The sequence below is a fragment of a genome, unplaced genomic scaffold (assembly GCF_019419815.1).
Source record: "Pyrus x bretschneideri cultivar Hongxiangsu unplaced genomic scaffold, Pyrus_bretschneideri_v1 Contig7, whole genome shotgun sequence".
NCBI lineage: Eukaryota > Viridiplantae > Streptophyta > Magnoliopsida > Rosales > Rosaceae > Pyrus > Pyrus x bretschneideri.
Genome location: NW_025999809.1, coordinates 10,899,904 through 10,915,464, shown reverse-complemented (window position 1 = coordinate 10,915,464; position 15,561 = coordinate 10,899,904). Strand labels below are relative to the sequence as shown.

The 15,561-nt window shown below is 37.4% G+C and overlaps 2 protein-coding genes and 2 pseudogenes across 2 annotated transcripts; all 4 read left to right on the top strand.

Moving 5' to 3' along the window:
* Positions 1-611: 611 nt before the first annotated feature.
* LOC125472518 (putative germin-like protein 2-1) lies at positions 612-1,917 on the top strand. The gene is made up of 2 exons (XM_048574118.1): positions 612-1,189; positions 1,277-1,917. The coding sequence occupies exons 1-2, from the start codon at positions 1,075-1,077 to the stop codon at positions 1,813-1,815; spliced, it is 654 nt and encodes a 217-aa protein (XP_048430075.1). The 5' UTR covers positions 612-1,074; the 3' UTR covers positions 1,816-1,917.
* Positions 1,918-4,421: 2,504 nt separating this feature from the next.
* LOC125472579 lies at positions 4,422-4,925 on the top strand (annotated as a pseudogene).
* Positions 4,926-6,058: 1,133 nt separating this feature from the next.
* On the top strand, positions 6,059-9,636 carry LOC125472514. Its single transcript, XM_048574114.1, has 5 exons — positions 6,059-6,444; positions 6,878-7,090; positions 7,643-7,791; positions 7,880-7,948; positions 8,039-9,636. The coding sequence occupies exons 1-5, from the start codon at positions 6,244-6,246 to the stop codon at positions 9,477-9,479; spliced, it is 2,073 nt and encodes a 690-aa protein (XP_048430071.1). The 5' UTR covers positions 6,059-6,243; the 3' UTR covers positions 9,480-9,636.
* A 642-nt stretch (positions 9,637-10,278) lies between these two features.
* LOC125472515 lies at positions 10,279-15,241 on the top strand (annotated as a pseudogene).
* The last annotated feature ends 320 nt before the right edge of the window (positions 15,242-15,561 follow it).

Below are 15,561 nucleotides of genomic sequence, written 5' to 3'. Positions count from 1 at the left end.
ATATGCGAATGGAATAGTATCAACTAGCAATAGGGAGAATAGATTACCACCATTATATGTGCCATTTGACGATTTTGATTTTTTGATATTCGCGTGGCGGGTGGTAAGTTAAATCAAACTTATCAAACGACACATAATGTGGTGGTGATGCTCACCACCAACGGCGAGCAAATCTATTATCAACAATAGGTCAAAGATATTCCGCATCATGACACTTGGGTTTTATTTTCTTCCATCTGTGGCCTTGTAAGTTTCAGATTTGTATGAGATTCTTATATGATCATATCTATGGCTGTTCAGGTGCACAATGCATTACTTATTCTCATCTCAAATTCTTTTAAGTAATTTCCCGTACAACTCCGATCCCCTTCCCCCTTTATGTTTGCCCTACTCGGTCGGACAACCAAACTACCCGATTGCGCCAACGGAAATAAAAATGACAACATAATTTACATTCATCCTTCTTCCACAAAGACTTAATCTTGGAATAAACTGACCGGAAGTTGCAAGCCGGCAAATATATAACTGATAATCTGACCATATCAGCTCCAGCCGGAGCAGGATGCTGGAACAAAAACACGGCGGTGCCTTTAATTAGTTGTAATTTGAGTTTAAGATTTTCTATAAGCTGCTGCTTCAACTTAACTTTCATGGTTTAGTTATTGAATTTTTTTTTTTTTTAATTTTTAATTTTTAAATTACAGATTCTTTACACGGTTTCTTAAATATATGGAATAAATTAGACCCAGATGTTGGCTTGATATGTTTAACAAGGAGTAGAAAATGAACAAAAGATATCTATGAACAAATTTGGATTTAGTGGATGTACACGTTTACATTTTGCTTTAACTGAAAGCTCTCAGTCTTCCGGTGTCTAGAATGCAAGGCTGGCCGGGCGGCCGGCCGCGTTTTCTTTGTATGGTTGTTCTTCATTGAAAGCCATCACTAATTCTACCTTGTCTATAAATAACCAAGTCCATCCAACGATTGCTTCACATCTCTCTCAATCCTTTCCATTTTCCATATTTGCAAGAACTGGAATTACAGTCTCGTACAAGAAGCTGAAAAATTAAGATGGCAAACCAAATCTTGCTGTTAACTACCTTCCTGGCCATGACATGTTCTCTGGTCATTGCTTTTGAGCCTAGTCCATTGCAGGATTTCTGTGTTGCTGATGCTACTAGCTCAGGTTCATGTCGAAATGTTTAATTATGTTAAGATAAGCTTTAATTTCACAATGGCTTAACTTTTTGTGTTGGTTTGTAAATTGTAACAGTAACGAGAGTTAATGGGTTACCTTGCTTGGACTCCAAGCTAGCAACAGCTGAGCATTTCTTCTTCAGCGGACTCCACATCCCAGGCAACACCTCAAACCCTGTTGGTGGAAAAGTCACTCCTGTCAAGGTGGCTCAGATTCCAGGACTCAACACCCTCGGCATCTCACTCGCTCGCATTGACTACGCACCAATGGGTGTTATCCCTCCCCACACCCATCCTCGCGCCACCGAGATTCTGACGGTCTTGAAAGGCAAGCTCAATGTTGGGTTTGTGACGTCGAACCCCGAGAACAAGCTCATCTCGAAGGTCCTTAAGAAGGGTGATGTGTTTGTTTTCCCTGTTGGATTGGTTCACTATCAGCAAAACCTGGGTTCGGGAACTGCCATTTCTCTATCTTACTTGAGCAGCCAAAACCCTGGAGTCAACACCATTGCCAATGTTGTTTTTGGGTCCAATCCTGTTATTTCCGAGGATGTTTTGGCCAAGTCTTTCCGAGTGGAACAATCCGTAATTAGGGATCTTCAAGCAAAATTTTAGATGTTTTTCCATGTGGAATTAAATTGGCTTATGATATTTCATATCATTCCTCAGTTTATACTTGTTATTTGTAGAAGTGTATACTAAAGTCTCCATGAAATCGAGTGGTCTTGTATGAAATTCTTCGACATCAATCTTGATTTATATCCAATTGCTCCTTATGCTTTGTTCAATTTTTATCAGTATTGTTTACGTTATTGTGATATTTCTGCGGTTTTTCAATATACATGGCAAGAAAATGAATGTTTTTGACTCTATATTTCATCTTCAGTGCTATAGTACTGATTTGTATGGAATTAACATGAAATTTTTTATGATAATTATCATGTTCATAATATTTTAATAACAGCTCGCTATCCACTTCTTGTCTCATTCTGTAACTTCCTTCTTCCGTCTGTCTACTTCCCTTCTTCCGTCCATCTACGATACTGTAAAAAGAGAAAGGGGCAGCTATCCAGCAGGAGATAAAAACTTTGTCAGAATGATAAGAGTGTAAAATGCTGATATGCATGTTAGTTTGAGATGGACAAAGAATGTGTTGGAATGAAACAGTAACAAAAAGTTAAACATACATTTTGGATGAACTTTCAAAAATCTCATTTGTTTATGTAAAGATTTAATATAATAAATCATATGCTTAAAATTATTTAGAACTATTTGGTTTAGCATGTGAGATTGTGGTTGAGAATAATTTTTTTTTTTTTGGATAGTTGGTGCTGTTATTTTCTCAATACCACATTCTCTCTGTTAACAAAACCCGCACTGCAACCTCAAAAGTGGCTCCTTTTGTTCTTTTCTCCAAACAATTCTCTAAACTTCTTTATACTTTCATGATTCTTGGTATTATTATCATAGTATCAATCGTAAAAACTGCTAACGTTTTTCTATAGATCATGTGACTTCTGCAACTTTGATTCATTTTTCTAATAAAAAAATTTACTTGTAATAATATTTGATTTTTTGAATCAGTTTGCAATTTCTTTCAAGAGAAATCAAGAATCTTAGAAACTAAAAATTGTCTACTGAAATTGAAGGATGCAGATCTAATAAGTAAACTGTAACCTTTGGTATTGCTATGATTCCAATTAGCAAATATAGAAGCATGCATTCCTCAAAAAATATTTCATTTTGGTTAAGCATTCCCACATGATTTTGATCAATCAAATATGAAATTAAGATAATTGAAACTTTTCCTTCGATCGGCTCCTTGTTCGAAATCTATCTTCTTTATGAAAATTAGGAGTGAAATAGACATTCAATCTCTTTGACCATATAAAAAACATGATATCTCTTACCATAGAAATGACATGGCATATCAGTATCATGCACGCTAGATGCATGCTTTCTCATTATTTGCACAATAATGTAAGTTTGTGGGTATCTTGTGGGTATTCTCAGGTCCCATACCACATAGTTATAGAGTCCGGTGACCTTCTCTCTATGTTTCTTGACTTTTGTAGGGTCTCGAGACCCAGAGGGCCCCCTTGGATACGCCATTGAATGTAACAAGACAACCCTAAATGTAAATATATCAGTTATATTAAAAATTGTTAATTTGTTTAGTTGTATTCCTCAATTGTTTAGTGTAAAATTGTAAACATATCGTGTATATCAATTTTGTGCTAGTGGTAGATTGATGCAAAATGGTAGTACTAGAGAGACTAAATTTTTAGACAAAATCTTAGAAATTAAATGACGTGGAAGTTGATAATTGATTTATTACTTAACGTTGATAAACATGCTCATTCCTATAAGTGACACGTCATTTAATTTGCAAATTTTGTCTTCAAATTTAATTTCCTTAGTATTACCTGATGCAAAATATTCAGTAACAAGATATCAAAATCCCATAGAGTAGCGAAATGGAAGGGTTTGAAGACCCGACCGGAAATCCTATGGACTGAAAAGGATTTTGCTAGGATCATGGATTGATATTAGCATTATGGATCACTATCTTGGGCTAGTCATTAACTATTATTCGTCTTTCATTTTGTATGTGGGTTATATATTTGTAAATGGTTAATGAATCATGATTATCAAGATTTGTTTAACTAATGAAATATTTGTTTTGAAACAAGCGATATTTTATGTTAAATTAATTAAAATTGCAGGAAGAGTGTCGAACTTATACTGGTTAGTCGATATATATTTTTCTCACGTCTATGCTACAATAATGTATATTAATTTCCATATCCTTCTTTTTACTTAGTGTTAGGGAAATCTGGCCAGTGTTTGCAAACGGAGAAAGAAAAAGGGCGATATATATACCTGATAATCTATCTAACCATTTAAGCCTTAGCCTCATATGGTCTGTAAACCCTAGACAGAGACGCCTCCATTTGATATAATTATAACTTTAGTATGTGTATTTAGCATGGAACGTATGTTACTTTGGAGCCAAGTCAATCACATAGGACTCGGATAATTTAGCATAAAGCTTTGGCTTGATATAACACGTACTATATATATGCATGTTGATTACTATTTTGGAAACCAAAGGGAAACGTTCAATTCCCTCACCTCTCTTCCAATCCCTTCAATCTCTCATTTGCAGTAACTTCATATAGAAGTAAATATAATCTCATACAAGAAGTTGAATTACTAAGATGGCAAGCCAAATACTGCTATTGACTACTCTCCTAGCCATAACATGTTCTCTGGTTGTTGCTTTTGAGCCTAGCCCGTTGCAGGATTTCTGCATTGCTAACGCTACTAGCCTAGGTTTGTCCTCGGCATCTCACTCGCTCTACGCACCAATCGGTGTTATCCAACCCCACACTCATCCTCGTGCCACCGAGATTTTGACAGTCTTAAAAGGCAAGCTCAACGTTGGCCTTGTGACCTCAAGCCCCGAGAACAAGCTCATCTCGAAGGTCCTTAAGAAGGGTGATGTTTTTCCCTGCTGGGCTAGTTCACTATCAGCAAAACCTGGGTTCTGGAACTGCCATTGCTCTATCTTCTTTGAGCAGCCAAAACCCTAAAGTCTACATCATGCTGTGTTTGGATCCAAACCTGCCATTTCTGAGGATGTTCTTGCCAAATCTTTTCAGGTCGACAAATCCCTAATAACGATCATCCCTCAGTTTGTACCTTGTGTTTGCATCTTGTGATTTGTAGAAGAAAATGTGTACTACAACCACCGTGAAATTGAATTGTTTTATATGAATTTTTTGTTATAACCAATCAAATGTCAAGTGTATAATATATAACAATTTGCACAGTTTTATTTCAAATGGAAAAACTCAACGACAAATACAATATATTAAAACATAAACACTTAATGAAATTATATATAAAATCACAAATCACTGACTTGTTCCTTGAAGATAGAGGCTTGCAGAAGCAATCTCCTAAGACAGAAATTCGTCCCTACACCAGTGCAGCAGTTCAATGGACGTCTATCTTGCAGGATACAACTATCTAATCCAAGTTCTTGCACTCGAACTCGGATTCTTGGCGAATTGGTTGTGGTGTTTCTCTGTGAAGTGTGAAGGATTTGATGGAAAATTGTTGTTCTTGTTTCTGATCCAACAGCCATATATAATGGCGTAAATGAGCAGTTGAAACCGTTCATGTGATCGGTTTTATCTTTTCAGAAAAAAAACTGAATGCAAAAATCAAAAACGTAAAAATGATACTTGGGTTTTTCGTCAATCCGAGCCCAAGAGCCCCAAGGCCCAAGGCCCATCTTCAATGTCAAAGATGGGCCTTGGCATGATGAGTTGGTGTTCAATAATTTAGTATTCGAAATCGTAAACCGACAAAAAAGGAATCGGAATCGTTATAGATCGAACCGTACAGCTCTAGTAATAAATTTAAGCGAAACCGCATCAAACCAAACAGATGATATTTTCTGTTTCTGATTCCAGTTTAAGTGTGGAACTGCATCGAACCGTACTGTACCAACCCTTACTGAGGGTGGCATTACTCAACTTTCATATGTGCGCCAAACACACGTGTGAACCGTCCCTAATCCCAACGGCTAGTAATTATAATTAAACGGCTAATTTTCCTTTTTATTTTCTTTTTGAAAACGAATAAACGGCTAATTTTCTTTCACTTTCTCTCAATTCTCAATCCACCTTCTCTTACCTTTCTGCTTTTTTCTTCCACTTTCTGTGTGATTTTCTCTCACTTTCCCATCGATCCCCAGGTAACCAATAACAATATAAACAGTTCACCGCAAGGCAAACTAACTGGTTTTCCTCGCCTCTCTCTCTCTCTCTCTCTCTCTCTCCAAAACCGATTTCTCGCTCTATCAAGAAACGCGTCTGAAAATTTTCCAAAGAAAGTGACGCGTCCTTCCGGCTACCAAAAAACCCTTTCTTGGAGATATTCACAAAAAGGGTCTCAGGATTTTCCCGAGAAAGTGATATTTTTCTGGGTAATTTCATATATTTTGTTTCGTAGTAATACTGTAATAGGACAATGTGGACCAGAGACAAGAACTTCGGCACAAGAGGCTTCTCGACGCCGCCTGCGACATGGAAGACGGCGCCGCCAACCCCTCCGGCGGTGCCGATGTCAGAGAGGAAGAGAATGTCGCCTTCGGACAAAGATGATCTTTTTCGCGTTGTGCATAAAGTACCTGCCGGCGATTCTCCCTACGTCAGAGCCAAACAAGTTCAGGTAAGAAAGTTTGAACTTTTATTATGGGTAATTTGGTATAAATTTTCTTATGGGTTTTATTTTTCAAAATTAGCTACTGTTCTTCTTTCTTGTTCATTGGTTTCCCCTGATGATTTTTTTTCCTGGAAAGTAAGAATTTAGATGCCAATTTTGTTCCTTAAATTGGTGGAAATTATATTGGAATATCTTTCTTGCAATTTGTTAAGATAAAAAAAAGAAGTGAATAATTAAGTTTTTTTGTTCTTGAGAAATTGGTTGTTTTCTTACTGCGATTACCTTAGAGTTGCAGACAAAAGTTACTAGGTTTTGGGTATACAAAGTAGAAGGTAGCCGTTTTGATTTTTTCGGGTTGATATAAATTGCATGATCAAGGTTCTTTTATTTTTCCTCACTGTTATATGTATTTGATTGACTTGCATTTCTTCGAATGCAGTTGATAGACAAGGATCCAGGCAAAGCCATATCCCTCTTCTGGGCAGCTATAAATGCCGGGGATCGAGTTGATAGTGCCTTGAAAGACATGGCAGTTGTGATGAAACAATTGGATCGAGCGGAGGAGGCTATTGAAGCTATCAAATCTTTTCGTCATCTCTGCCCGTATGATTCTCAGGAATCTCTTAACAATGTGTTAGTTGAACTGTACAAGGTAAAGCACCTCCATTTCTACGACAAATTACTTATATTTTGTTATCTCCTTGTTTGAATACGCAGTTGCAACACAATCATGGTAGGAGATGCAAACGTATTTTACACATGATATGCAAGACTTTAAGAAAGATTAGTGCTCAAATGTGAGTTGAAAGTAGGAACTTTAGCAGTCTAGAACTAGGTTACAATTTTTCTTGTGATATGTTGAGGCAACTAAGAGGCTAAAAGTAGGCCTTCTTGTAACTTTTCTAGGCAGACTTGCAGTGTAAATTAAACGTCGGAAATTCCTCTCTCGTGACCCTTTTATTTGCTCCCTTTCACTTTTCTCTCCTGTTTTATATCGGTAGAATATATGTATGATAGTTTATCAACAATGTATTTATTTCCGAATATTTATTTCTAGAATGCCTTAGCATCTATTTCTACATCGTACTGCTGAATATTCTATCATAATTTGAGGCATATCAACCTGTTGCAATAAGGTTATCGCAATTTCATATGCTTCTCTTTGTGCGTGTCTGTGTATGTTTATCATTTATCGGTTTTGCAGAGGTCAGGAAGGATTGAAGAAGAGATTGAATTGCTCGAGTCCAAATTGAAACACATTGACGAAGGTATAGCTTTTTGTGGAAGGAGGACAAAGACTGCAAGAGCTCAGGGGAGGAAGGTTCAAATTACTGTTGAACAAGAGAGAGCAAGGTGAAATTCGCTGCTTTTCTCGTTCTTCTTACTAATTGGTCCCCAAAGTTCTGCATAATTAGATGACTTCGGTTCTCTATCAATGCAGAATACTAGGGAACTTGGCCTGGGCTTACTTGCAGAAAGGTGATTACAAAACTGCCGAAGAGTATTACTTGTAAGTTTCTGCACATCCTGCTTTATATTCCTACATGTGAAACGATGTATTTTTATATATGTATATGATCTGTTCCGTAAAAAATCTCAGGAAAGCTCTGTCATTGGAACCGGATAAGAACAAGCAATGCAATTTAGCAATCTGCTTGATGCACATGAACAGATTTACAGAAGCAAAACATCTGCTTCAAGTTGTAAGAGATTCATCTGGAAGTAAACCAATGGATGAATCTTATGCCAAGTCTTTTGAGCGTGCTTATCAAATGCTGACCGAACTAGAGGCACAATCAGTTTTAAGACCAATTCAACAGGATGGAAGATCTTACATGTTCTCCAGAAGGCGGGAAGATGGACGCAAAGAAGAGAATCTATCTGTTGATCAATGGAAGAAAGATCGTTATTTCAAAAACCTGTGTGAGAGCAGGTCTAGTTTTTCCAGCAGAATGAAGGATAATCAGGGTGGTACAGTGGGAGCAGAAACAACTCCAAATGCAAAGACATATTTTTCTCCAGCTCCTGCTATATGGGATCCGGAAGTTCAATTTTCACAACCAAGAAGATCTCCTTGGGGATTTAATGGTGGACATCCGAGGAGGGAACTCTCATTTGACCGATGTCTAAAAACAGAAAACGTGCGAGCACATGCTGTTCAAAGTCTCATTGAAGATTTGCCAGCTTCAACTGTTGGAAAGTCAGAAGTCGCAGTTCACAACTCGGTGTCTAGTTTGTCTTCACCAATTAGCAGAGATTTGAGGAGGCCCCAAGGAGGTGTAGCAGCACGATCTGTTCTGCAACCTATGTCAAGTGGAAATTGGAAGGATACCTCTCGGGTGAGTGATGGCTGTTTCCAACTGAAAGATAAAGAAACTGTGGTCAGTTCTTCCAAGAATACTGTGAACGGAGACTGGAGAAAGGCCAGCTGGGAAAACGGCGGTATCAAGAAATCTGCAGAACCACAAATGGCAGGTGAAAATGCAAAAGCACTGGATATTGTCATTGATGGAGGTCAGAATCAGAGCTCTGATACAACTGTTTTAGGCAGCATGGAACGGATTGTTGTGGAAGGCTGCTTCCGAGAGAACAGTTCTGGTGAAATAGATGAGGTCCAGCAACCCGTAGCAGAAAATCAAAAGCAGGGTCCTGATCTTTCAATGTACAGTTGTGGTAAGAAAAGTTGGGCAGATATGGCTGAAGAAGAAGAACAAGAGTTGTTTAATGGAAGCACCGAATACTTTGACTTTAACAATGAAAACCTGAACTGTAACATACCCTCTGAAAGTCCTTGTCTGCAAGCACAAGTGAAAAGTCTGGGCTCAAAGCTTGAATCAGTTGATCTTAAAGACAAAAATGTTATATCCGGAAATGCTGGTTCACCAAGGAATTCTGCAGTGCGCCGTTCTTTGCAATTTGATCGGCAGCAGAATCGAGAATCAGTAGATTACATCAGTTCATCATCCCCAGTTCCCAAGGCGGGCAGGAGAAAAAGGTTGCAGAGTTTCCAGGACATAACTGAATTTCAGGATAGTCCATGAGGAATCAGAACCAGTCTTATATAGCAGTACTTGGGGGATTTTTGGAAATTTTTTCAGTCTCTTGTTTCCATCTCAGTGTGATATTTTTGCTTCAAGATTTGTGTATGTAAAAGGGGTTTTTTTGATACAAAGTATGAAGAAAGGAAGGTATCAATAACTTGTTGCTTCTTCAATTATGTTGGAGTATAAATTTTGATATGGATCTGCATTCATTATTTCTTTTGAGTCAGCTAGTGAAAAACTACGGATAATCATTTCGTTTTATGTTTTTAGTTTTCTCTTTTTTCTTCTTAAAACCACACTGGAGTTAAGTAGTAGAAATTCATATAGCATAATATACAAAATTTATCATTTGAAAAAAAAAAAAATATATACACACACACACACACACACACACACACACACACAAAATGAAAATCGAAAATAAAAAACAAAAAATTGAAAACAAACTTTAAAGTTTTTTGCTTTATACATTCACCTCCATTTCTCTCTTTTCCCTTTCTCTACTCTTGTCATCCCTCTTTTTCTCTATACTTTCCATTTATCTCTAACAGAAAAACTAAAATAAAAATGATTATCAAACATACCTTATGTTTGAACCCAATTATTTCAGGAGCAAAGCTTTCCCGTCATTTTGTCCGAACATTAATTTGAGCCGCCTTGAATTAAATTGACCGTCCAATAACATAACACAACTGTTTTCTTTAATTTCGGTCTGGTTCCGGTTGGTTATAGGCTGAACTCTTAACCCAATCTCTGGGGAGGGAAGTTTGGGCCTGTGGCCCATTAAAACTAAAACCCGGTTTTGTTCCAGCCCACTCCAACTCCGCATTAGCTAGTAGAACCAGTGGCCGCCCATACGCTCAGTCCGTCACCCACCGCCGTCGCGCGCGCTAACTTTCCACTTTGCAGGTAAATCTTCAGCTTCTCCTCCTCCCTCTGCCACCACGTGCATAATTTCAAAACTGTCAATTTTCTTTTCGTTTCTTCGCATTTTCTCGCCACCCAAACAGAAAATAAGAGAGAATTTTCTTTTCCCTTTTACATTTGTGTATTAATTTAGCTGGTCTTAGTGAAGGCGGTTATGATGGACAGTCGGATTCAGTGTTTTAATCGCAGCATCAGCATCAGCAGCAGCAGCTGTTTCATCAAACGACAATTGCATCCGCTCATTGCCGCCCCGAAAAGCCGAAATCTTTTTCTCCGGCGAGGTATGAATCCATCATTGCTCGGTTTCTTTCGCTGAATTGCAGTTCGTTCCTTTGATTTTGGTGTCAAATTATAGTGGTCAGTTGAAAGATTGAAATTTTACTCACGTTGAATGTGATTATGTAGTTATTTTCACCATGTATGTCGAATTTCGAGTCAATTCGATATCTCTGAGAGTTCTGTCTGTATTGTATCAAAGTTGGTTTTTTTCTTATAGATTTTTGTACTAGAGATTGACCCTTCTTGATTGAGTTGATTCGATTTCTGTAACTTTTTGTATTTGAGTTAATATTGTGCTTGTTGATATCAAGTTGACTCGAAATTTGGTAAAACTGCTGCGCACGATTTTAGAGAATTTTTGATAGCTGGATTGAAAATACGAATCATACTAAAACCTATTCAGTGGTTTAAAAACTAAAAAGTTTAAATTTGTTTCATTTGAACCGTTTATGTGCATACGTGCAAATAAAGTGTGCGAAATGTAAGACATTTATATAGTTCAGAGGAATTACTACTTCGTTTCTTGATTTACTAAAGTTGACTGTTTGGTCAGGGTTTGCTTGTAAGGGGATAACTTGCTCAATGAAGTCTTACAGGTTATCTGAACTATCCCCACCTGAGGTTGAAAGCCTAAAAGCTCGTCCTCGAATAGATTTTTCTTCAATTTTCAGCACGGTGAGCCCTTCTGTTCCCAAATCCTGACTGTTGTTTAAGAACTTGACAATTTTTTTTTTCATACATGAACTCAAAAAATGCAGTAGCTATTCTTGGTCAGGTCAACCCTATAGTTGATGAGGTTCGTAAAAGAGGCGATGCTGCAGTTAAGAAGTACGTACTTCATTAATCCCTTTTTATCATTTTATGATTTATTATGACTTTATATTTATTAGCATGCCTTTCTACTCAGCAATTTTGCTAATGATTTTTTTGTTGTTTTAATATGCTTTATTTATTTTTCTCTCATACAGGTATACTGCAAAGTTTGACAAAGTTGTACTGGATGATATAGTTGTAGAAGTATCCGAGCTTCCAGATCCTGAGGTATCTTTATGTTGACATATTTTCTGGATACAAGATATTCATTTTATGTATTGAATTCTGATATTTTTCTGATGCAGCTTGATGCAGTTATTAAAGAAGCATTTGACGTGGCATATGACAATATATATGCATTTCATTTTGCTCAGAAATCAGCTGAGAAAAGTGTTGAGAACATGAAGGTAAGTCCATATTGCAGCTTGCTTTTTTTCTATATACCCAGAGTCTTTAAGCATCTTTAACCATTCAGGGTGTCAAATGTAAACGGGTGGCAAGAAGCATCGGTTCTGTGGGTGTTTATGTTCCAGGAGGAACTGCAGTTTTACCTTCAACAGCTCTGATGCTTTCTGTTGTAAGTTTTATCATTTTTGTTGCAAAAGTTGCTTTTGGTCATGTATCATCCTTTGATCTTTATCATGGTTCTCAATTATCAAGTCATAAAGATTTGATGGACATATGCTTTATTATGCATACCAGCCTGCACAGATTGCTGGGTGTAAAACTGTTGTTCTCGCAACTCCCCCAAGTCAGGATGGCACCATATGCAAGGTGATTCTTTACAGAATGCATTATGAGAGGATTCCAAAATGAGAGCTGATCATTTATGTTTTGCCCCTCAGGAAGTACTATATTGTGCTAAGAAGGCTGGTGTGACTCACATCCTTAAAGCTGGTGGTGCTCAGGTCTGTAAACACCGAAAACCTACTTACGTGTATTTTATCACATACAGTAATCTGATAATTCTTGTGATTTACAGGCGATATCTGCTATGGCTTGGGGTACGCAATCTTGCCCAAAGGTGTTAGTTTCCCTTTTATCTTGTTGTGTTGTTTGTAACTTTCCAGATATTTGTGCTATGCCTTATATTTGTTACCAAATTATTAGCTCATATATTCTGAGCATGATTTATAAAGCAGAGGACTGAAGTTAACTTAGCTATTATGTTGTTATGTTTCTTAGAAGTTTCACTTATCTTCTCAAATTTCTCAAAACTTGTAAGTTGTAATAATCTGCTCTTCTTTATTTAATTTTTGTTTTCAAATAATTTTCAGGTTGAAAAAATATTTGGCCCTGGAAATCAATATGTCACCGCTGCAAAAATGATTCTCCAGGTACATATACTTACAAGTTCTTTGCATAACTTCTAGAGAAGCTGAAACATGGGAGTTAAGGGAGATTCATTGCATTTACCATCTTGATTTGACCGCCCCACTTCCCTTTCTGATTTTGTTAACAGAACAGCGAAGCCATGGTTTCAATTGACATGCCTGCAGGCCCTTCAGAAGTTTTGGTCATTGCTGACAAACATGCCAGTCCTGTTCATATAGCTGCTGATTTGCTTTCTCAGGTGCTTCCTTTTTCTGCAATGCCTCTCTTAGTTTGTGATTGATCGCTTTCATAATTTAACATTTGGTAAGAGAACTAGATATTTAGTTACAACTTGCTGCATAATCATACTGGGTATTTTAACTCAATACAATTTAGACACTTACAGGTTTAAAGATATAGGCTTTGATTCAACTTTAGTCTACTGCAGTGACTTCAAGCTGGATGTTATAAGATGTATAATGAGGCACATTGTTATTTGTTACAGAACTTTTAGTGCATTATATGAAATATGGATGCTTTATATAGTTTTTGGGAATGTTTGCGGCCAACGGGCATAACTAACCAATGCAATTTCAGGCTGAGCATGGTCCTGATAGTCAAGTTGTTCTTGTAATTGCTGGGGATGGTGTGGCATGTTAAAGCTATAGAAGAGGAAATCAGCAAACAGTGCCAAAGCCTACCAAGGGGAGAGTTTGCTTCAAAAGCACTGAGCCACAGTTTCACAGTGTTCGCTCGGGATATGGTTGAGGTTTGTCCTTGCATCTTGACATGATATGCCTATCCAAATTTAGGAAGTCCTTTTATGTACATCACTGGAATCACATGTGGAAATCGGTGGAGGATAGTGACTAGTGTCAGGGTATTTGTAGCATACAATTCATCTCATCAAATGTTAAATTACTTGGAGAGGTTGCAGAGTCTACAGAACTCAACGAAAATATCGTATTATGGATACAATCTTGCTCTAGTAAGGAGTCAGTAATGTGGCAACTTAAGAAGGTAATCTTGGGTCGTTAGATCTAGGATTAGAACACTTTAATCTTGGACGTGAAAGGAGAAATAACGGCCTAGGGTTAAGTCCTTAAGTTGCCTCTTTATATTAGTCAATGGAGCTGAATTTTATGTGCTTTGTGAAATGGTGTCAAAAGTGCAATGTTTGTTTCAGCATTCCTTTTCCATGGAAAATTAGAATTGCATTGTTGCTGTCTACTGGTTCAGTTTATTTGGCTCTCAACATTAAGGGTCCTCATTATTTTTATCCATATTGTATTATCTCAGTTGGTGCATTTGATTAAAAGTGTTTCTTTTTAGTATTTTTATGACAACTATTTCGTTTGCTATCGCTTCTTGTAAAACAAAAATGACAACTATTTTGTATCTGCATGTCTACAACACATCATTTTTGTTTACCTGTATGTTCTTTGAGACGTTCTGCGTGATCCTGAAATTAGACATGATGATGGCTGTCTCAGGCAGTCTCTTTTTCAAACTTGTATGCACCCGAGCATCTGATCATCAATGTCCAGGATGCAGAAAAATGGGAGGGTTTCATTGAAAATGCAGGTATAGTTCGCTTAGCCTGTTACTTGACAGTTTTCCTCCTTTTAGTCTTGCAATTGTGTATCACTTTGCTGATCTTTACTGCCATTTTCCCGATGGTTCCAAACGTAGGTCTATGTGAGTGAATAGTGATGATTCATTTGTACTTGTTGTACAGATGAAACTCACTAGCTTCAGCCTTTTGTCCCTCGCCACAATAAAATTTTGATTTTGTTTCTGGCTGATATAAAATAATTAGATATCTGAACTTTGATATCTTTCGCGTGCAGGTTCTGTATTTTTAGGGCAGTGGACACCGGAGAGTGTGGGAGATTATGCGAGTGGGACGAACCACGTCCTTCCAACATATGGTTATGCGAGGATGTATGGTGGTGTGTCTTTGGACTCATTTCTCAAGTACATGACAGTGCAGTCTTTGACAGAGGAAGGTTTGCTAAAGCTCGGCCCATACGTGGCAACCATGGCCGAAGTTGAGGGACTAGAGGCGCACAAGAGAGCCGTAACCCTTAGACTTAAGGATATCGAAGCCAGGCAGGTCCTAACGTAAGGCAATTTCCGCAGAAGACCATTCACCAAATTTGTTCTCGCCTTCAGGGAAATTGCCCTTTTTCAGAAACACGTACCAGCTAGTATTCGAAACTCTACAATGGTGGAATTTTGATTGTTGTACCATACAGAGGAAAACTGGTGGGTGGAATGAGGGGGACAAAAAAATAGGGATATAACATTGAACTTTGTTGTAGGTTGGTAATGTAAACAATTGAATTATCCTTTCTTCCTTTTGAAGCCATTCCCTTTTCTTTTGTTCCAAATTTGCAATAAATGGTATTAAGACTTTTGATAGATGGAATAATGTTTTACAAGGCTTGTTGCTGTTGACGTGATGCAAGCTGTTCAATGTTTATAACGCTTTTCTTTTTCGTTAGTTGGAAGAAATCGAACCCTTAACTAATTCGTCATGGTCTAGATTCATTGTCGATCGTTAATGGGCTGTTTGAATAACTATTTCGTTATCAGTTTTTAGTTTTCAAATTTGGCCTTTTTACCTGTTTGTTTTAGTCTTCGTTTTTGAAAATTGAAAGAAGCTACGAAACAAAATTTCAGTTTTTAATTTTCAAAAACGTGAAAACAAAATTGAAAATAAAATGGTTATCAAACAGCTCTT